The sequence below is a fragment of the Takifugu flavidus genome, chromosome 8 (assembly GCF_003711565.1).
Source record: "Takifugu flavidus isolate HTHZ2018 chromosome 8, ASM371156v2, whole genome shotgun sequence".
NCBI classification, from domain to species: domain Eukaryota; kingdom Metazoa; phylum Chordata; class Actinopteri; order Tetraodontiformes; family Tetraodontidae; genus Takifugu; species Takifugu flavidus.
The window spans coordinates 5,484,186-5,506,080 of NC_079527.1; the positions used below are offsets into that span (position 1 = coordinate 5,484,186).

General features: G+C 45.2%; 1 protein-coding gene across 23 annotated transcripts in view; it reads right to left on the reverse strand.

The window, feature by feature from the left end:
* cacna1db (calcium channel, voltage-dependent, L type, alpha 1D subunit, b) overlaps positions 1 to 21,895 on the reverse strand; it is a 46,136-nt gene that overhangs the window by 2,830 nt on the left and 21,411 nt on the right. For 2 of the 23 annotated variants that reach the window (XM_057041808.1, XM_057041809.1), the window contains exons 7-50: positions 20,964 to 21,160; positions 19,964 to 20,067; positions 19,626 to 19,795; positions 16,954 to 17,028; positions 15,442 to 15,526; positions 15,328 to 15,354; positions 14,890 to 15,050; positions 14,579 to 14,804; positions 14,271 to 14,478; positions 13,982 to 14,102; positions 13,528 to 13,642; positions 13,385 to 13,424; positions 13,211 to 13,271; positions 12,817 to 12,970; positions 12,605 to 12,734; positions 12,419 to 12,478; positions 12,273 to 12,332; positions 11,301 to 11,407; positions 11,005 to 11,092; positions 10,812 to 10,919; positions 10,659 to 10,711; positions 10,427 to 10,573; positions 10,137 to 10,338; positions 9,816 to 9,974; positions 9,613 to 9,723; positions 8,880 to 8,957; positions 8,300 to 8,383; positions 6,417 to 6,545; positions 6,095 to 6,160; positions 5,893 to 5,984; positions 5,653 to 5,812; positions 5,447 to 5,574; positions 5,236 to 5,332; positions 5,020 to 5,122; positions 4,591 to 4,692; positions 2,618 to 2,754; positions 2,320 to 2,439; positions 1,763 to 2,184; positions 1,399 to 1,437; positions 1,166 to 1,294; positions 855 to 1,009; positions 506 to 624; positions 290 to 424; positions 24 to 209 (exon numbers count right to left, since the gene is read on the reverse strand). In XM_057041808.1, coding sequence (XP_056897788.1) covers positions 24 to 209; positions 290 to 424; positions 506 to 624; positions 855 to 1,009; positions 1,166 to 1,294; positions 1,399 to 1,437; positions 1,763 to 2,184; positions 2,320 to 2,439; positions 2,618 to 2,754; positions 4,591 to 4,692; positions 5,020 to 5,122; positions 5,236 to 5,332; positions 5,447 to 5,574; positions 5,653 to 5,812; positions 5,893 to 5,984; positions 6,095 to 6,160; positions 6,417 to 6,545; positions 8,300 to 8,383; positions 8,880 to 8,957; positions 9,613 to 9,723; positions 9,816 to 9,974; positions 10,137 to 10,338; positions 10,427 to 10,573; positions 10,659 to 10,711; positions 10,812 to 10,919; positions 11,005 to 11,092; positions 11,301 to 11,407; positions 12,273 to 12,332; positions 12,419 to 12,478; positions 12,605 to 12,734; positions 12,817 to 12,970; positions 13,211 to 13,271; positions 13,385 to 13,424; positions 13,528 to 13,642; positions 13,982 to 14,102; positions 14,271 to 14,478; positions 14,579 to 14,804; positions 14,890 to 15,050; positions 15,328 to 15,354; positions 15,442 to 15,526; positions 16,954 to 17,028; positions 19,626 to 19,795; positions 19,964 to 20,067; positions 20,964 to 21,160 — 5,450 coding nt within the window. Of the gene's footprint in view, positions 1 to 23; positions 210 to 289; positions 425 to 505; positions 625 to 854; positions 1,010 to 1,165; positions 1,295 to 1,398; positions 1,438 to 1,762; positions 2,185 to 2,319; positions 2,440 to 2,617; positions 2,755 to 4,590; positions 4,693 to 5,019; positions 5,123 to 5,235; positions 5,333 to 5,446; positions 5,575 to 5,652; positions 5,813 to 5,892; positions 5,985 to 6,094; positions 6,161 to 6,416; positions 6,546 to 7,208; positions 7,251 to 8,299; positions 8,384 to 8,879; positions 8,958 to 9,612; positions 9,724 to 9,815; positions 9,975 to 10,136; positions 10,339 to 10,426; positions 10,574 to 10,658; positions 10,712 to 10,811; positions 10,920 to 11,004; positions 11,093 to 11,300; positions 11,408 to 12,272; positions 12,333 to 12,418; positions 12,479 to 12,604; positions 12,735 to 12,816; positions 12,971 to 13,210; positions 13,272 to 13,384; positions 13,425 to 13,527; positions 13,643 to 13,981; positions 14,103 to 14,270; positions 14,479 to 14,578; positions 14,805 to 14,889; positions 15,051 to 15,327; positions 15,355 to 15,441; positions 15,527 to 16,953; positions 17,029 to 19,625; positions 19,796 to 19,963; positions 20,068 to 20,963; positions 21,161 to 21,895 lie in introns of all 23 variants that reach the window. The other 21 variants (XM_057041810.1, XM_057041812.1, XM_057041815.1 and 18 more) reach the window with 21 other exon arrangements.

Genomic DNA, 21,895 nt, shown 5'->3' on the forward strand with positions numbered 1-21,895 from the left:
TTGTGTGGCTTTTTTTTGCTCACCGCCTCCACCAAGCTGTTGGCGCTGCCCCTCTTCTGCAGGAAGCGCGAGAGGCCGTCAGCTGGCAGCTGCAGGTGTGACGGAGAATGGCTGCGGCTGGGAGGGAGCTCCTGGCCGTGCGTGTACCACAAACTCCTCTTCACAGCCGTGGGGATGCTGCCCACGCTATCGGATCGGTGCCAGTCCACCTGCAGGGTCAAGCAGACGCCACAAGTGATGCAAAGCAATGCTAGCGGATTAGCACAGGTTATCGCACGGCGTGTCGCACCTGTATCAGGGGCGTGTAGTTAGGTGAGCCGTCAAGGTGGATGGGTGAGGCGGGGGGTGTGGCCCAGGAGCAAAGCGACCGTGCTGGCGACAGGTGGTGCAGTCTGCTGGCATCGAGGCCGGCCACCGCCATCACCTGACAGGGTTACCGGAAATGGGTCAGAACGCCTCGCGTGCTCTGTCTAACAACATTTCCCTCTGAGGCCGGAGTGTCTACCTGCTGCTGCACCAGATGCAGTGGCAGAGCTGTGCAGGATGGGGAAGGTGGCGGGGGGGTCTCCTCTTCACTGCTCTTTTTGCGAAGACACTCAAAATTGAATGGCGGCCTTTTTGAGGCTGAAACGACCAAAGCGAGGTGAGTTTGGGGGTCGGTGGTCACCACCAGAGAAAACACAGCAATGGCCAGTTGTTTGCTACAATACAGTTATGAGTTTGTTTCTTGCATGCAATAATATTCCGGATTCACACATTTTTGACTTCAGGAGTGTGTGGGCGGTGCGCAAAAAAGTGCTGAGTCGGTTCATTCTACATTCAACACCTGCCTCTGGGGGAAAAAAGCGCATTACTTTGAGGTGAGGGGAGAAACCATCTCCTGGGCGAACGCCTGTCTGTTTGGTATATCGGCTGCTGGTCGTCATCGTAGAAAACATCGAGGTGGTCGTCGGCGGAAACCTGCAGGGCAGCGTCGTCCTCTGCGTCAAGTTTGTCAGGCTTCACTAACCTGAGGAACAAAGGGACAAAAATGATGTGTATTTATCAAGAGGACCCAGGATTTTGAAACTTTAACAACCGAGAAAGCTTTTCAAAGCTACAGTTTATATACGGTGCGTTTATTGTTGTCCTGCTCAGCTCTAGGTCAGCTGTTATTTTTTGATACCTGTCCCTCGCAAGCATGATGTCATCTTCATTAAACTCCTCCCCGCTGTAGTACTCCCCCGAGCCCCTCTCCTCCTCGCTGTCCTCGTCTCTGACATCCTCCCTTGAGACGGTGAGGCTGCTTTCTGACCTGTGAGGGAGGAATCGCCATGTAATTCAAGTGGTGTGTTTGTGCGTGTGTGTGCGTGTGTGTGTGTGTGTGTGTGTGGGGGGGGGGGGGCGAATTGAACACACCTAACGTGGGACTCGAAGCAGAGGGTCCTGCTCCGTGGACTGGGAAGTCAGCGTGACGTGATTGTGCCAGCAGGAAAACAAATATGTTAGTAAGAGGAAAAAGGGAAAAGAAAGATCATAAAAATGCCACTTACAGCCAGTTTCTTTAAGTTTGCTATGAACCAGTCTGTAAATAGTAATAATAATGATGATAATAATAGTAAATGTGCCTTTACTGGCAAATGCAGGGTGCGCACTGGCACCAGTAGTCCATTTATATTTGTCTGGATGGATTAATCCAGTGACCAGTGACTGATTACTGCAGCAGTTTCCAGCACATCATATACAACAGACTTTGGTGTTCTCTGGGGCTCTGTCCACTCACCTGCTTGAGTGTGACTTCCACAGTTTCTCATGGACACCTTTACTGTAAGTACACGCTGACGAGCCGTTCTTAGTGGAGGAGGGGCGGTCGCGCCTTAACAAACACCTCTGCTGCCTCCCAGTGTTCATGGCCAGAAGTGAGGGCACGTTGGCGTTGTTGAGGTTGGCATTGGAGGGGATGGGTGACTGCTGGCAGGCGGGGTGGTTGTAGGGGTGAGGGTGGTGACAATGATTGTGGATGGGTGAGGCGTTGAGCTGCCTCTCCCCTCCGCTGGCTCGCCTGACTGTGGTCATGGGCTCGACCGCAGTGTGGGAGAGGGGTAGGATCTGCAAGGGCCGCTGGGTGGCGGTGGTCAGATGGGAGAAACCTTGTTTGTCTGCATTGAGGTGGTTGATGTAGTTCCCAAAAAGGCCTCCGTTGCGCTGCAAAGAGATGCCAGAACAACTAAAGCAACGTTTGCATTTAAAAAAAGAATATCAAAAGAATTCATGTTGATTTCTGTACTCTATGTTGTATCAGCAAAAGCTGACAGAGCCACAGATTATCTGAGGGTTTACCCTGTAGATTTGCTCTTCTTCCTCTTCTTCATTACCATCTACCAGCCCCTCCTGCTGCAGGTCACATGATATGGCCCTGCGAATCTCTGGTCCAATGTCGTGCAGGGTGCGGAGGCCAGCCTGCAATGACAGTGGCTATAGAAGCAAAAGTACCTGGACAGCTCTTCTATTTTCAATAAAGAAGAGTAAAGTCTGGAGCAGAGGAATAAGTCGGCAGCGGAGCGCTACATCATGGCAGCTAAAGCCAGGTTGTATAAGTAACGTTTTTAAGGTCTAAGGTCAAGTGTGCTGGACTCACCTGTAAAGCCATGGTGGCGCTGAGCCTCTCCCTCGAGCGCTTACCCACAAGACCTTGCTCTTTGCGCCTCTTGAATTTCCTGAAGTAGTCCTGTATCAGGAAGGTGGCATAGAACTTCCCCACAGTGACCTCGTCATCTGAGTGAACAGACCAGACACACCGAGGCTTCCAGGATGAGCACCAAACACTGAAACTCTGAAAGAGTGTCTAACCCGCTGCGTTCAGCCAACAAAACTCCTCAGACCGATCCTGGACACCACCGTCGTGGATTAAACGCTCTTGAAACCAAGGCGTCTAAAAGCTCTAAATTTAAACACATTATTCCTGGTATTCAAGTAAAAAACAACAACAAAAACCATCAACAGCAAAAGGAAAACAACACAAAAACAGTAAACTCACTGACCGAGTCGCAAAATAGATCTTAGAAACAAACACACAGTTGTATATCTATCCTTGTGGGGACTATCCTAGACACCATGCATTTCACTGCCACTTTCCCTAAACTTCACACCTAAACTCCTAATGTTAACCTTAAACCAAGTCTTAACCCTCAAACAGCCTTATCACAACAAGTATTATTTTTTTCACGTTAAAATTCATATGTCACTATGTTGCATGTACATCACACACAAACACACACTCAACCTGCATCATCTAAATCTGGCTTAGCCAGTGTTAAATTCCAAGAAAACAGCCCTATTTTTGCTGAGTGACGACTACTGCTTCACTACACACAGCAGCACGGCGGAATGTGGCGACCGCACATTTCCGTTTGCTACACTGAACAGCCGTCACAGTGGTCAACGAAAGACACACAGACAGCTAAAGACACACAATCTGTAGCGAGAAGAAGCACATGCAAGAAAGGAGCAGCGTTAAAAAGTGCTGATACATGGCAAAAAGGCAGAGCAGCAAATCAAGCTAGCGCTATTAGAGCCATGCAGGGAGGTCAACCAAGCACAGGTCTGATTCACTCAGAGAAGTGGCTGCTTAAGCAAACTGGGAGAGAGACTAAAGGAAACATGAGGCTGAATCAAAGGCTGCAGGGAATCAGGTTTTCTCTGCCATGTTCACTTCATCCCCTTTTCACTTGAAATGAGTGAAGTTAAAATGGCAATTAAGCTCAGTGCTCCGTCTTTAACCCATATTTCTCTCCACCCCGTGATTCAGCCCAAGAGAGAGAGCATGGAAACTTTGCAAAAGAACGACAAACGTAGTCATTCTGTAAGAATGTGCACAGGATTTTTACATTTATGTATTAATAAGATATTTAAGTGAGTTGGGCTGTGATTTATGTTGAAAACCAAGTTTCTGTGATTTGTAAGATAAATGGACCGACAGCTGTAATAGATAATCTGAGAGTTCAAAGAATAAAGAGATCAAACGTGATAATTCCTGTCTTTATAATGAATCTGAGACTAATTGATGATTACGTAGGGAACATTCTGGGTACAGACAGAAGGTTGTCGTTCTGGGCAAAGTCTCATTTTCTTTTTTGTGTACATTAGTTACTAGTTTTATGCCACCAGTCTAAAACAGAACTGCACCAGAGAGCTCAAGACGGCAGAAAGAGAAAATAAGAAGGCTGGCGATCAAGCGCTCTACAGGCAACGAAAGCAGCTGTGGAAGAGAAAAGCTCGACAGAAAAGAGGTGAAGAAAAGGGAGAACAGAGTGTGACAAGCTAAGAGACATGCAAATAAATTATAAAACAGCAAACACAAAAACAAAGACACCACTACAGGACATGTAAACACGCTCAGTTAAAAAAGACACTTCTAATTGGTACTTATAGGTAGGCATTACACATAAATCTAATTTATGAAAATATTGGCCAGTGCTTTTTACACCATATGTTTTCAGTATATAATTCAGATGCTTTGATTAGAATTATTAAATTCTGAGTCCGGAGCATGTAGACAACACGTTGCATATGACGCTTTTTCCAAGTTTGCTGTGTGTAGTGACTACTGACCGCCGGCAGGGGGCACAACTTGGTCCAGCAGCTTCATGCTGGTCCTCTTCCAGATCTTCTTGATCACAGCTCTGAGCTCCTCATTGGCCTGATCCAAGTTTCCTGAGAAACGGTGAAGATGTAAATTTGGAGGATATGATGGATTCAACTGTTTAAAAGTAGACTATATACAGTTAGGAATGAATCAATGATACTCCTGTTGTAAAGCTAAAAGGAAGATAAGTCACTTCACTCCCTGCTTTTTCATCTCTATCCTGGCGGAGGAATTAATTTCTGCCATTATTTTAGTTCCCTCACGTGGACAGTTGATGTCCTATGGTTTGAAGGTCAGTATGCTGAAAATCTCGATTTCTGCTAATAAATGTTCACCCGAATCAGAATCCCGACACGCCGAGACTTGAACGTGGTCGATAAATGGTGCAGACTCACCCTCCGTCTTAATCTTGAGAGCGGTGCGGACCAGAGCGAACAAGGTGGCATTAAACATGACTGTCCCGTCACTGTTGAGGGGCATGTTCATCGCCACCAGGCGCTGCAACAGGATGCGGACGGAGGCGTATTAAATGTGGACGTTAAGAAGTCCTGTATTTTCTCAACACTCCCCACGTCCAGAGAGTCGCGTGTTGTCGAGTTGTGGAAACCCACCTTACAGGCCACTCTGTGAGGACAAAGCTTGCCAAAGCCCAGCGGGGGCTGGATCCTCCTCAACAGGGTCACCACATCAAGGTGCTTTATCCGACCCCTGACGACCACACACATTCACATAAAAGGCAGCACGCCATCAGGCGCAGTCAACACGAGGGAACGCGCAATTTAAGGAAATAGGACACATTTTCCTCTTCTCCGAGACACTCACTTGGCTTCAGGGTCGTATTCAGACCAAATCCTTTTAAACTCATCGAGATGATGTGGTCCAAGGATTGACCAATCACGCGTCAGGTAGTCAAAGTTATCCATGATGACGGCTACGAATAGATTAATGATCTGAAACAGACACGAGAAACCCCGGTTGTGTTTGGTTGAGTTTACGGGAAGACGAGAAACCATCGGATTGAAAGTTACCAGAAAAGCACAGAGCATGTAAAAGCTGATGAAGTAGAAGATGGCGAAGCCGCTGCCGCAGGTTCGCTCCTCGCCGGGGTTGTAGTCTGACTCTGAGTCGCAAAGCTTCCCTGGCAGGCAGGCCAGCATGATCTCCTGCCAGGCCTCACCTGTGGCGCACCTATCACAGCGCGAGGAACAATGACCCGAGTGAGAGGGGAAACACACTACTTCGATTTATCGTTTAAATCAGACGCACACCTGAAGAGCATCAGGACAGCTTGAGGGAAGGTTTGAAAGTTGTTGTTGCGATTGATTTGCGTTCCGTCGACCATGGCTATTTTCCCAAAAACCTGTAGAAACAAAGAAATGTCACCTGATTATCTAATCTTTCCCACATAATAGAGTGGCACTGAAGGCGGCAGCATTTCTGAGAGTGGGTTGGATCAGAAGAACAAATCACCTGCATTCCGATTACAGCATAGATGAAGAAGAGCATGGCTATCAGGAGCGCGACGTAGGGAAGGGCCTTGGTGGGAAAAAAGAAGCAGGTTGGAAACTTTAGGCACTGCATTTCCATCCATCTCCCCAACCATCGGTTCACTAACCCAGTTTAGGAACAATTTATCCCCCAATTGACCTGATGCGAAAGCTTTTGGACTGCAATGGGGATTATCTTCTCATTGGAATTCAATTCCATCAGCTGCTAACTATACATTGTGGTTTTACTGCCATTTTCAGGTATTACCTAAACAAACGGTGTGTACCGGCTGTCGCAGCCTCACCTGGAAGGATTTAATGAAGGTCCACAGAAGAGTCCTGATCCCCTCCCCTCTGCTCAGGAGCTTGACCAGCCTCATCACTCTAAATAAGCGGAAGAAGGTGATTGAGATGCGAGCGCTGTCCTCCGTGTTCTGAGGGCAGGAACGTTAAAAGTGAGGAGAGGAAGAAAAGCCTGGACGATGCAGCTTCCAAGCAAATGCAGGGATGAAACTCAATTTATCATTCATGCGATCAGTGACGCATGCATTCATAAGTACTGAAATACGATGCAAAAAGTCAGTGCTGCTCTGAATTCGCCCTCCCATTGCTGACGTCTGCACAGTTTTACAGGACGCACTGTGATGCACATGCGGACCATGCCACAAAGAGATCTGCAGAACTTACACACATAATACATTTACATTCTGGACTCCTGTGATTCAACAGGCGGAGCCAAACCAACAACAAGACCATTGCAAATCTACCTTTGATAGGTGATACAGACATCAACATGGTTTCTGGTTTTGTCATGCAGGTTTTTTTGAACGGAAACAAGAGGACGATTTACTTTGCAGCCGTGTTGAAATTGTGAGAAAACCCACTGAGGCCTGTTTCTCTGCCCCCTCTCATGCACACAGACAAGCCAAGACCTTTAAATGTTGACTGAACCATGAAATAATGGCGACAAAGGTGGATTCACACAGAAACAGCGAGCTCAACGTCAAAGCAATGACAAAAATATCTCAAAGTTTTGACTTTGGGATGATCACAGCAGAATGAGCGGACTCGAATTCAAACAAAGGGGGGTTTCTTACCCCTGGATCCACTATCACCTTGACGACAGGAATGGCTGCCGACTTGAAATCAAAAGCCTAAGGTTAATCCGAGGTAGAGCAAACAGCTGCACAGCACCAGACAATCAGATATCACGACCTCTGATTTAACCCACGTGTTTAAACAAGAACATTCTCACTGTGAGCTCATGCAAAAGCCCCACAGATAATCATCTTAACAGCACACAAGGTAATTATTGTTGACAAGGTAATTATCTCCGAGTGTGAATTATCTGGTAAAATTGATAAATTGTGTTATTCTTGAGAACCTAATTTAACCATCTAAACTAGGGTCCTGCAAAGCCTGGTTAGTTAGTGAGGATGGTTGGGAGGTAAAGACACTAAACCCCAGATGTGTGGCGAGTTTAGGTTTCAGCGACTCATCACCATCCAGATTTCAGTGAGGACAGGAAGCTGCTGGATTCTAATAAGGAAATATTATAATCAGGCAGTGGATGGGATTTTTCAATGATCTCCTTAATTCCTCCAACACAACCCAGAGCCAGGCGGACCGATAGCAAGGTCTGGCCAGCTTATTAGAATGCATCTGCAGCCAAACCTTCGGGAAGCAGTGTTGTTATGATCAAGGAACACAGAGTGAACCCTTGTACTTGGACCAGGCTGAGACATGGTGCTTGGCCAAGTCCAAAAGCATGATGACTGCTCTTTGAGGCATCCTTGCTTGGCCTTGGACTATTCCTGGATTATCCCTCTCTTTATGAAATAGTGACCTATTTAACTATAGGTGGTCTAGTCACCTGTTCAGGTGGCAAACAGGAGCACCTGAAGTGAATTTGCACTTCAGCTGTAATAGCGCCCAACAAAGCGCCTCTCAACACGTCACATACATTAAAAACATTAAAACCAAACTTTAAGGGGTTAGAGTTAATGCAGACCAGACAGGCCTTGAAGTAGCAGCATAGCAGATAAAGCAAATTTGTATTGCATTATAACTCTTCCAATGAGCTGTGAAACAGATCGATGAAATGCAACTCTAACTGCGGGCCTACTACAAGGCCCTCTGTTGTGTCAAAATGAGGCAGACATGTGTGGGTGCCAAAATGACTACTTACATTGATCTCAGTGATGGCAATATCAACCACGCTACCCACAACAATTAAGGCATCAAATGTGTTCCATGCATCAGCAAAATAGTTCTGTGAGCACACGTGACAAAGACACACAAAAAAAAGAGAAACAGAGAAAACAGAGCAAGGGAGAAAAGGAGTGTGAATGGCAGAAAGATGACATTAAAAGTTGTGATTTGATAGAAGCAACGGAAGCTAAAGGTGACATTTAAGGTGGACTCATTTAAAACTAAGCTACTGTAAACTATAACTGTAAGACTGTGCTGACTGAGAAAACAAAATGGACGACAACATGTTTGGAACAATGTTACCATTACTCGTCTTTTTGAAACATTTAACGCATCTGTTGGAATCTAACACTGTTCTCTGATGTCACCATGGATGAAGTCTCTGGGGCTCATTGAAGGACTCATCCTCACCAATAATGGTTCAAACAAACGGACCAAGAAAAAAGCAAAATAAAAACACAAAAGTAGGACAGGGAGGAAAGAAATGAGTGGAGGAGAAGAGGTGACAGAGCAGGACGAGGGAAAGCCAGAGTGGCACACACGTGATGTCAGTCTACCTGGCTGAGTATGATGTCGACTACACTGCCGATCACCACTAGAGCGTCGAAGACGTTCCAGGGGTCCCTGACGTAGCCCTGAACATGGCAGCATGCGCAGCCAGCGGGGAGGGGAAGAGGGGAAGAGGGGAAGAGGAGAGGAACAGAGGGGTGAGGAGCACTGAAGGACCCTGATGAGGAATAACTGGAAGAGGAGTCACAACAGTCCACAGAGGTGCAGGGAAGAGCCTCTGGGGTGTCTTTGGATACATCGACAATTGTTGAAAGGTTGCTGTAATTCCCTGTGGTCCAGCAGGGGTCGCTATAAATCAAATTGTGTAATGTGGTGAGAGAGAGGAGAGAGAGGAGAGGAGAGGAGAGAGAGAGGAGAGGAGAGGAGAGGAGAAGGGAGAGGGAGGGGACAGGGAGGGGGGGGAGGGGAGAGGAGAGGAGGGGAGAGGAGAGGAGAGGAGAGGAGAGGAGAGATTCTTTTTCTTTTCCTTTTCTTGAGGGGAGACGGGAGGGAGGGGAGGGGAGGAGAGGAGAGGAGAGGAGGAGGAGAGGAGAGGAGGGGAGGAGAGGAGGAGAGGAGGAGGAGAGGAGAGGAGGAGAGGAAGGAGGAGGAGAGGAGAGGAGAGGGGAGGAGAGGAGGGGAAGTGAGGGAGGGGAGGGGAGGGGAGGAGGAGAGAGGAGAGGAGGGGGGGGGAGGAGGGAGGAGGGGAGGAGGGGGAGGAGGAGGAGAGGAGAGACTCACTCTGGGTTTGAAGGCAATGAGCTTGAGGATCATCTCCACAGTGAAAACCCCAGTGAAAACCATGTTGAGGATGTCCATGGCATAGTTGAACAAATGAGACTGACCGTGGTGCTGGAAAAAGACAGATTTGGGTTGTTGAAATTTAAGAGGCTCTGTAGTTTCTGAAATATTGTACATGTGTAGATCTGAGGTGACCAACTTACCTGAATGGCCAGACACAAGGTGTTGAGGATGATAAGTATGAACATGACATACTCGAAGCCAGTAGAGTTCACCACGTACCAGAACTTGTACTGGTACGGGTTTTTGGGGATATATCTCCGCAGTGGACGAGCTTTAAGAGCGTATTCCACACACTGACGCTGCGAGAGCACACAGACAGACACGAGTACAACTTCCAATGGAGGTAAGCCAGAACTGGGTGTTGGTGTTCTACAGTGTCACAACTCGTGGACGATGGAGTTCATTTAGCATGTGATTTCTGAAATGTATGTGAGAATCCTTCTCACATACAGGGCTCCTACCTGGTTCTTGTCCAGTTCGCAGTTTTTGTATTCTTTCTCCCCCTGCTCCTGAAAGGTGACAATAACAAAACCGACAAAGATGTTCATCATGAAGAAAGCGATGATGATGATGTAGATGATGAAGAAGATGGAGATCTCAATGCGGTAGTTGTAGATGGGACCCATGTTCTCTTTGTTGGAGTCAATAGCCTTGTACAGAAGCCTGCAGAGATGAACCCAAAACCCAGAGACAATTGAGGAAATACTGGAGAATACAAGGGTGGATTTTACCGTCTCCACAGCACACTTACGTGGGCCATCCTTCAAAGGTGGAGACAGTAAAGAGGGCCATCATAGCCATGAGGACATTGTCAAAGTTGAAGTCGCTGTTGTACCAGATCCTCTCCTTCGCCATAGGCAACGCTGCATCCCCGTTGTTGTACAGAATGTAGGTGCCTCTGGGTTTTAGTAATGAAATGTCAGCTACATATACACACCTCTGAAAGTGCTCGCTGCCCAAAGATAGAAACGAAACAAACTCACTTGCACTCCTCTGGACTGGACTTTGCATCATCGGTGCAGCGATAAAATTTTCCCTGCGTTGAAAATCAGAGCGGAGAAACTCAAAGCTGCCCTTTGGGCCGACCATTGCGGTTTATTCTGTTCTTATCTTCCAGCGGGGACCCCGTACAGTACCTTAAAGAGCTGCACTCCGATACAGGCGAACATGAACTGCAGCAGCGTGGTGACAATCATGATGTTACCGATGGTCCTGATGGCCACGAAGACACACTGGACCACGTGCTGCAAAACAGGCGGCGCCACTCAGCGACAGGAGTCCATTGACAGCGGAAAAATGGGCATCGGGTCGTGTTCTTGCTGTTCTCACCTTGAGGCCTTTGGCTCTATTGATGGCCCTGAGTGGACGAAGGACTCTTAAAACACGAAGGATCTTCACGACTGAGATAGCAGAGGACCTGCCATAGAAAAACACATAACAATGGATTCTACTGCGGAGGATTCTGGTAGCGTAAACTTCCTCCATTCCATTTCCTGGCCAGTCAGGTCCATTTTATGATCCGGTATGGCATTTGCCTGAAACTTGGGCAGTTTTATGAAGGATCAACCACATTACCTCACTCCTTTAAATACTCAGGAATTCAAAAGTGACTGAGCAGCACTCACTGAATGCCGAAGGAGACCAGAGACACTCCGACCACCAGCAGATCCAAAAGGTTGAAGTAGTTCCGACAAAATGCTCCTTGATGGAGAAACGCTCCGAACGCTGTCATCTGAACAGAGGAGAGTCCAGGCTCAGTCCACACTGAACACACGTCTCTCATTTAACACAGTAAATACAGTTAAAGGTGGTTGATTTCCAAAAGGTCAATGGCTTTTTAATTAAACAATAATTGTAGCATCCTAAGCAACAATGGCTTGAACTGGTTTTTACAAGACATTTGACTATTAAAGGGAAAACTGCAAAGATGAGACAGTCAGAGGTCAGTTACGTAGCAAACATGTGCATGCAGAGCTGCACACACCCACACACAAAACGCACACAAACAGTGATATAAGTTCAGATGAAAGATTAGGGACATTATCCACAAGCTGCCACACTCATTTCCAGTGCAGATAAGTGAAAATGCTTCAGAAAAAATGGGGCCTTTAATCCTCTTTTCTTCAAATTTTCCAGCCTTAATCTGTGAGATTTACCTGGTTTCATACAGCAAGCACACAGAAAAGGTGGAAGATTTCATTCTAAAACAATGGTACGGTCAGAAAAAGTGACCGTATTGTTGTTTCTTTGGATGAATGTGGAAACGAAATTTTATTTTAAATTAATTGTGTTTTTTTAAATTAGCCTTTAAGGTTTAACAATTTAGCAAGTATCCATTAGGCTAGCCGGGGATAAAGCGGAAGGGTGATCTGGATTAGACTTACAAACAAGTATATTATCAGACAAAACATGTCATCTTGACAGTGACAGATTGGTACCATGACAACAAAACAACCAGGCAGTCTTCTTGACCGAAATAAAGGACGGATACAGAGAACTAATGGAGGGAGGGTGGACGTGTGCAGCAAGCTTGGACGTGGTTTGGCTGTTGCAAAGGTAGGGCTGTTTTTTCTCTCTTTTTTTTTATTAATGTTTACCTTAATAAGGATCTCAAATGTAAACATACTAGTGAAGACATAGTCTGCATAGCCTAGGATCTGAGGAGGCAATCAGAGTGACACAAGCACGCAGGGTTACTGAAGCTCTACCCATGACAGCACAGCACAGCACACAGGTCATTTACCTTCAACAGGATCTCAACAGTAAAGATTGCGGTGAAAGCATAGTCAAAATAACCAAGTATCTGCAAGAGGCAATGCACAAGTTCAAGTCATCAAGTCATTCCGGGATATTAGCATCATCAGACAGCGAGAGCCAAACGCTTTCCCCCGAAACCTACAGAGAGTGCAAACAGGGAGTGTTTACATACGATGTTGCGGGCCGAGAAGTTGCGTATGGGGTCCTCGGCAGCCAGGGACACGGAGCTGAGCATGATGAAGACCAAGATGAGGTTGGTGAAGATCTGGTGGTTGATCAGTTTGTGGCAGAACACACGGAACCTGGGGCAGAACAGAATAAAAGAGTCAGTGAGCAGGCGTGGTGGCACGTCTGTAATTATTGCTCCATGTCTTGGCGACTCACGGGTTGGTGCTACTGAAGACGAAGAAGGCGCTTCCTGCTGGGATGGGTGGAATCTTCTCCTTGATGGTGAGTTCAGACAACCTCTGAGGGCGAGGCCCCGGTGGGACTTCTGGGAGGTCCTCATAATTCTCCTCCTCCTCATCATCATCAGAAACTGAAATAAAATTACGTTTTTGTTGGTTTTTCTAGACTTTTTTCAAGTACTTAAATTTAGTATTTTTAAGCACGTAAACAAACACTTTCTACTTAAGTGAACGTTTGCATGATGCCAATATTAATTTTAATAACGGAGTGGATGTTAAGTGTAATAATAAGGTATGCTGCTTTAAGCAGAAGAGGACTTGAATGTTCTCTTATCAGCTTTTGGTTTCCTGTTCATAAAGACAGGTTTTACCTGGTGAGTTGACTTCAGGATTAGACTCCTTGTCTTCCATCAACAGAACCTGTGAAAGAGCCTACACACAGTGATCAGGATTCACACTCAAATCATGCAAAGACCAGTCATTTAAAACCAATGAATTCATTAGGATTAAATGACATGAACTGCAAAGACAATGTAATGTTTTACCTTGGTCTCTTTGCCTTCTATTAGATCCACTCTATTATCCCTGTTGGAAACAAATAAAATAGATCCAAATGGTTTCAATGATCTTGCAACAGAAGGTACATGGAAAAACTAAAAGTAAAAATGGAAATTTCTTGGAACTGTACTTGGCACTGTTCCTCCTCTTCTTTGCTTCTTCTTCTTCCTTCTGTGCTGTGTTGAGGCTTTCTGCATCTGCCAGGTTGTCAACAGCGATAGCCAAGAAGACATTTAGGAGGATGTCTGGTCATGTGACTTAAGGAGAAAACACTCGCCAACAGTCCACAAAGATTTTATTCACATTTATTCTCTATGTGTGTTCTTGTACTTGCTACATACCGAGTTCCAAAATTCTCATTCTACTGGCAAAGTGAGGTCTTTTTCAGGATTGAGAACATTTTGGCTGGTCCTCACAACTTCAAATGAATGTTGGTGGACTAAGGTGTGGTTTCAAGGTTGAGGTTAAAATTGGATTTAGGATAGGGTCAGGGGGTCAGTTGGGATAGCTAGGGAAATTCATTATGTCTAGGAAAGTCCTCACAAAGATAGAAGTACAATAACAAGTGTGTGTTTGTAGGATACAATTTCCACAGATGAAGAGGATGATGAAGTAAATGGAGACCAACATTCCAGAGGAGGCCGGCCCACCGTACGCCATGATGCCATCGTACATCACAGTATTCCAGTCTTCTCCTGTCAGGATCTGCCAGATGAAATGCAGACAATAACAAATAGAAAAATAGATGTTTGCAACCGTGTAAAAGTTTTGGTCGAGCGAGAATTTTCTTTACTCTGAACCCTCTTTTGTATTCTTTACAGCATTTCCTAACAGCGTTCTTTACAAAGCGGTCCAATAAAACCCTGCCGTCACCTGGAACACAGTGAGCAGAGCCTGAGGGAAGTTGTCAAAAGTGCTTCTTTTGGTCACAGTCTCGTCAAAATTAAACTTCCCCCCGAAAAGCTGCATGCCCAGCAGGGAAAAGATGATGATGAAGAGGAAGAGCAGCAGCAACAGAGAGGCGATGGACTTCATGGAGTTCAGCAGGGAGGCCACCAGGTTGCTGAGAGACGCCCAATGTCTGCAGTGGGAAATATATGTGGGAGATCAATCCCATTAGTCAGTGTCATCTCACTGTGGAATTCTGGCTCATCCAGGAGGGATAAAACCACATCGCTCACCGCGTGACCTTGAAGATCCGCAGGAGTCGTACGCAGCGGAAGACGGAGATACCGAGCGGCGACATGATAGCGAGCTCCACCAGGATGGTCTCCACGATGCCGCCGCACACCACGAAACAGTCGAAGCGATTAAACAGCGACACAAAGTAGGCCTGCAGCCCCAGGCTGTACAACTTCACGAGCATCTCCAGGGTGAACATGGCCAGGAGGACTTTGTTGGCAACGTCTGCGGCGAAACAGAGCAGCAGAATCTCAGCGGTGTGGGTCGCCCAGGTGGACTTGGGCACGAGACAGATCAGAGCGGGACCAACCCTGGACTTCGGTCAGCCAGTCTGGCTGGTTGTAGTGCTCAGAGGCAATGGTGAGAGTGTTGAGGAACACCAGGATGATGACCAGCCAGTAAAATGTGACGGATTTCACAGCGGCGCGGCACTTCCTGCGGCAGAAGCGGTTCCAGCGCCTCCACTGGCGGCTGGGAGAAAAACAGACTTCAACATTCTGATGCTTTAGTTCTATGGTGGGGATTATTTAGACGATATGTGATGTGACGTGACAGCGTCGGCATTGACGGAGGTGATTATAGGGGATTCAGACTCGATTTTATGAACAAGGAGAAGACATGCGGCGATCGGGAGAAACCTGGAATCAAGACAGACGCGGGAAGAGCGAGCCATGCGGGACAGGTTGGATCAGAGAAATGAATTAGGTGCACATCCACCATGAGTTAGAACACAACTCCCATCACTAACCTGAATTTTGACTTAGTTATTTTTTGACTGGGGGAAATAAAATATTGAGAGACTTTAAACAAAGGCAACATTTTCGCCGTTTTGGGAATACTTTTAATAAAGAGGAGAACTCACCACAGCGGGCCACAGCAGGGCGATTTGGCATCCGCTCCAGCGTGGTTGTCCGTGTTCGCCGACTCGGTCTCGCTCGGCATGCTCGCTGCGTCACACAAACAAAAACAACGCGCCTGAAGTGTCTCCCCATACGAACCGATTGGGCAGATATAAATCACATCCTTTTTTCCGGCTCACACCCACTCGTGTTTGGTTTGGTTTGATTCATGACAGCTCCGCTCTTTAACTGGTTGGACTGGGGAAAAACTACCTGTGCAGAAGCGTTTTGGTTGGAATCTCGGATCGTTTTGGTCGAGCTGAAACAAGCCAAGCCAAACCACGTCAACACTAACACAAGAAAACGCAGGAGCAGGTTGAAGCGCTGGAGGGATTCCATCTGCAAGTGATCGGGTTTTGTCCTTGAAAACAGAACGCTTTGTTTGGGTTTGAATCTCTCCTGAACACAACAAAATGATGGGATTTCTGAAAAAAAAAAAGTGATCACAGAGTGAGTACATACATGCTGCCAGACCTGAGTCAAACTGGACTGTTTTAAAGACTCCGATTATCAAAATGATTAAAAATCTGATTTTTTTAAAATAAATCTTTATATTTAATGGCTTCAGAATTGGAATTTAGTCGAAGCATTTGTGGTCCAGGTCTGTGTGCTAAACAAGAATTAGCCACACTGTAGAGACAGAGTTACAGCATACAGTATATATATGGCAACCATATACACTGTATGTGTGTGAAACTGTCTTAATACATGGGAAATGAATTTCAATGAGTATGAATGAGGAATCTGAATGCACGAAACCTCAAATGATGATAAATGAAAGTCTGTACATATTATACATTACATGCAAAAGCCTCTGCATTAGATACAACTCTGTATCTAAATACATTTAAATGTAAGGGGAAACTGTGTTATTAGAATTCTTTACAAAAACACTGAAGTGTGCTTATAATGAGGTACTTCTGAGGGACTTTTCCTCATTCTGCCACTTTTGCTTTGTTTTTCTGTTTGCTGCAGTTGGAGACCAGCATTGCAGCATATATTGCATTTCTTTACCACTAACCTAGCCAATCATATAATGTATTTAAGTCAAATGTGCTTAATCGTAAATGAGGTGAACTAACAAATGTATTTCCAATATATTATTCTAACATCATATTTTGCAGCAGTTGTAGAAATGTTGACTTTAGTGATGGGATTAGGATTTTTTTTATTCATTGAATTCAGATTGAATATATGTTAGATTTTATGGACTGGATCTGATGATTGACCAATGATTTTAGATTACTTTTAAAACGCTGGTCTTTGAATACTTTAAGGTTTTTCTGCTTGTGTTATTATTTTATTTCCGTTAGCATTGTGCACAGAAATGACATGCATGTTGTGTGATGTACTGACTGACGGGCATGCACACACAAGGGCAAACACAGGAAAGCACATGCAAGCATAAGCAACCACCATGGCAACGCATGTGAACATGTGCTGACACGCGGCCACACACACGTGCACAGTTTTACCCTGTGTCTCTGTGGACTGGGTGAACCAGCCAAACTTTCCTTTCTTCTTCTCAGTGAGGTCAGCCAGAGTGACCCCTTGGCGTTACCAACATGCAGTTCACACAGCCAGACAGCAGAGGCAGCAGTGAGTCAATACAAAGCAGAGGGGGGGAGAGAAAGAGAGGAGGAAAGTACGGCAAGAGAAAGCTGCAGTACAAACTACAGTACAAACACAGCTACTGCACCCAGGAAGGCTTCCAAAACAAAAATCCTCTGCTAAACCGGAGTCTGGATTATGTTTTCCTCGCATAATCCAGTAATCTAGCATCAAAAAGGAAATAGTATGAAAAATGTAGTCAAAGCAGAAAAGAACAGCACATTTTATAAAAGCTATCTACATCTGGAGTTGAAGCTGTTTCATATTTTTAATTAAAATAAGACAAGCAGTAATAGTCAAACATCTGATTATTAGCCTGATTTAAGGTTGTAAGACGAGAGACAGAAGGTGCAATAAAAGCAGAGACAGATGGAATAAAGTCAAGGTAAACATACAGCAGGTTTTATAAAAGGCACACAAACACTGGAGGAATCAAGGAGAGAAAGTTAGTGGGTTTGGACTGTAACAGCAGCCGTGGCCATTTAAAACCAGGACACACAATCGCTGGATGCATCAGGCTCACAACACAAACATTATCTCATTCTCTCTGCGATGTCGTTTTAAGGTGACATTTATTTTGAACATCTGAATTGTCATTAATTGTATTTCATGAGAGGATGGTGTCTGTAATTCAAACGTTTTATTACATCTGTGTTCTGGAATAGAAACGTTACATTCATTTTAGGGTTTTTGTGTATTCTGTGTCAAGTTTCAGTGCGCAGGCCACAGTCGTGGTAACCATGGTAATAATGCCTATTTCTCCAGTGCAGAGACTGTAGAGAGACTGAGTTAGTCTGCAGCTGGAGGTTTAGATGCCAGCACATAAGTCTGAAGGACAAAAGCTTGAGCAGACAAAGGCTGCTTCACCTGGTTAAACAATATGTCTGATCTGATGCCCAGAATGAGCTCAGATCAGAATGAGAACGACGACGCCACCACCACTCAGCACTGATATCAGGATAAAAAATGATTAGAAAATAAATAAATGAAATGGGAAAAACAGCAGCTTCACCACAGCCATTTAAAATTGGTTGAGATATTCTATATATCTGTAGATGGCACCATTTGTTTGTTTGTTTGCTTGTTTGCTTGCTTGCTTGCTTGCTTGCTTACTCATTTCCACATCATCCCCTGACAGAAACCTCTGGCAAATATATGCCTACAACTGGATACACTGAACATTGGTGTATATTAAATAACATTAAAATTAATATCAAATGGATGTCTTAATGTGTGACCATGAACATGATTTAAATGTAGACCCATGACTATAACAATGTTTTAGATGTATAGATATGAAGATGAAATCTAAAAGATGTTCTCTACCAGTAAACTCCAAGTGTACATATCAGGGATATAATCTACACCTGAAGTCAACTAGATAACACCCTGGAGAATTATCAAATGCAATAATGATTAGAATTCTCCTGAAGAGGGTTGCTGGATCCAGCACTTTGACACTAATGCCAGAATTTATCTACAAAAATCCATTAAAGTATCCAAAGCAAGTTGCTTTTCACAAGGAAAGAGGGGCAGCTCTGCCAAGGTTACAGGAAGTGTGGGGACACTTTCAGGCCACTGGAGTGTGAAGAGTGTGAAGGACCCTCCTGCATCTGATAATCCGCCTTTCTACCCCCCCCGCGTTGGAAACTAGACTCATTCGCTCTTTCATATTTATCTCATATGATGTTGGAGCCGCGTGATGTTTTCATGCATGTTAAACAATGCGAGTCAGAGATTTGGATGAATTAAACTCTCAGTAAAGCTCAAACATTTAAGCTCACATTTTCCACAAAGTTTAAAGTCAAATCATAACAAGGATACTTCTACCATCATATAGGTGAAGTCAATATGAGGCCAGGTGTATTTTAAAGCAACTATACTGAATTTACTTTTGAATTCTGTTTGGTCACAGTGAAATGCAACAACCTTCCTCCGGATGAGAATAAGCTAAATACTCATACACACATATGCCACAACCAAACATCTACACATATCTCGGGGTTGTCATGGTGACAGCACTTGCAAGGCCAGGCCGCAAAAAGAAAACAAATACCATGACTGATACACAGGTTCTTAGTGCTGCATAGGCATAAGTCATGGTTACCACTTCAGTAACCATGTTTGCGACAGATATTTAATAATACTTCTGGATTTATAACAATATATAAACACATTGTGAACTAAACGCAGATTAAACACACACTTCACTCTTTCTCTGCACCATTGAGCTGCCAGTGAAAAGCAGAAGTAGCAGAGGTCTACAGCCTAACAATACTTCAAGGATGAACCATCGACATTAGTCATCATTTCTTCCCACTATTGAACAGGGAGTTCTTTTGAGCAATAAAATAGCAAAAATGTTGGGAAAGGAACTCATCAAAAATGCTGCCAGAGGTCACAGAGGTGCGTATAAGCGTCCCCGCATTCTTCCCATCATTCATTAAGCAAAAACCTACACAAGCCTTTCACGCTAAGCCTCCGACCTTGAGCAACTCTGTAGCGGAGCAGCATAACATGACTCCAGATAACTTACGATTGCGTTTGCCATCTTCCTCTCCCTCCTCCTCATTCTCGGGGTCGATGTCCTCAGCCTGGGTGATCCAGTCCAGGTAACCCTTCAGGTCTTCCTCTAACTGCTGCTTCTCGCGTAGCTTTTGGAAATCTCCCCGAGCTTTGGCCTTCTCGCGCTCTTTGGAGAACTCTCTGGAAGAAACCCCAACATCACCTAATGTTGATGACCAAAATGAATGATTTTTATGTTTAAGCAAACACCTGATCACGCTCTAGTGCCATGTCCACTGTGGAAGACATCATCAGTCTACATCTGACCCTGTGCTCCCGCTCTGCAGCACTCAAACACCGAACACCTACCCGCTCAACACGCCCAAAACCAGGTTGAGAACAAAGAAGGATCCAAAGATGACCAGGCTGACAAAGTAGACCCACGGCAACTCAAAGCCCATCGCATCATTCATCTATAAACAAACACAGAGCAAGATGAGGATTGCACCACAACTGTTGAGGGCTATTTAATAGTTGATGATGCCTCCATGGGCTGTTACAAGGCCTTTCATAACACAGCTGATAGAGTGAATATTTTAGCTTTTCTAGATTCACAGGGAAAGAGATTTAAGGAAGTAACAAGTGAAAAGGTGTTCGATGGCGACATAACAATGCGTGACTTAATTTAAACTAAAAAAATTATTTTAATAAATCTCGAAGTGGCCCATTTGCCTCCATCCACGACACAATGCATTCAGCCTGCCTGCAGCCATATTTCAGCAACCGAGTCAAAAGGCATCTATTTATTGTCTCGTCTTCTCTTGCAGTTAGCAAGTTGCCTTCGCTCGCCACTTTAAGGGCAGTATTAGCATGGGATTGCCATGGAAACATGCACATGAAGAGCAGAAGGGAGAGAGACCGTGGAAGGAAGGAGGAAGAGCATTTCTTATTTTGAGATGAGGGGCTACCTCAAACAGTTGCAGTTGTAATGGAAACTCGCTAAAGTAAGCTTCTATTTTGAGTGTTTCATTCAATTAGACGTTGTTGTGTAATACTAGAAGCCCCTGTGGGGCTGGCATTGGGAGTTCAGTCTGAAAAGGCTTTTTCCTACATGAATGCAGACTATGGTCACATCGTTTCAAGGATATTTATTGAGATTTTATCAACAGGATTTCTCACAGACTGCAAATTATGTCAGGTTTAAGTTCAATAAAAGAATCGTTAATGAGTTTCCTTTTCAATAAAATGCAAATTACCTTAAAGACTCAAAGAAACTGGACAAAATCAATCAAATACATCAAGCTGTGATAAAGGATTTTTCCAAAAATGTAATCTCACTGTGTATTTCTGAAACAGAGGCACAAATTACCCAGTAAAGAACATCCGTCCAGCCCTCCATAGTGATGCACTGGAACACAGTCAGCATGGCAAACAAAAAATTGTCGAAGTTGGTGATGCCATTGTTGGGACCTTGCCAGCCCTCCCTGCAAAGCGTGCCGTTGAGCAGGCAGTGGCGGCCATGCCCGGACACAGCACACGGTGTGGGCTCCTCTTCTGCAAGGTTACCTGGAGGCACAGAGCGAAGTGAACAAAATCCTACCAAATAAACAGCTATCTGCACCCATCAAGGTGAAGAAACCCATCATTCACCCTAAAATCTAACACAGGTGTGACACCATTCAGTCATCACAGACTGGTCATGTCATTCCAGAGCCACCAGTATAGCAGCATCACCATCCAGACTGATCGTATGGAAGATGACGAGCTGCTCAGTGAATACCTGAGGCAGTTGAGGCCTGATGTTGATGGATAGGAAGAGGACCAGCACCCTTAATGGCTGTGCTACAGGCAGACGCTGGGTGTTGCTCTTACTGAGCGTTTATAGTGGATTAAAAAAGCCCCTGACGCTGTCCAGCACAAACTGTAGGTTGAAGAGCCAGGCAGGTTCTAGGACAAACAGGAAGGACCCTTTAATGGTATTGGTCCAACATCAGGAAGGGTACATGAGGCGCTCAACTCATATCCATCCATCCATCCTCTAAACAATTTTCCCTTACAGGGTCATGGTTGGGGAGCCTGGAGCCTATCCCAGGTGCTTTCAGTCATCACGGGGACACATTCAAAGACAAACAAATATTAACTAACACACCTAAAGAGCCAGTTATCCTATCCTCTCAACATGGGGGTCCCCAAAGAGAACCTATGTAGGCATGGGGAGAGCAGGAGGATGGGGGCATCTCTGGCACCTATGATGTCAGTGCACTGAGAGCCACGAGCCCCAAACCGGAGGAGTGGCTCCAA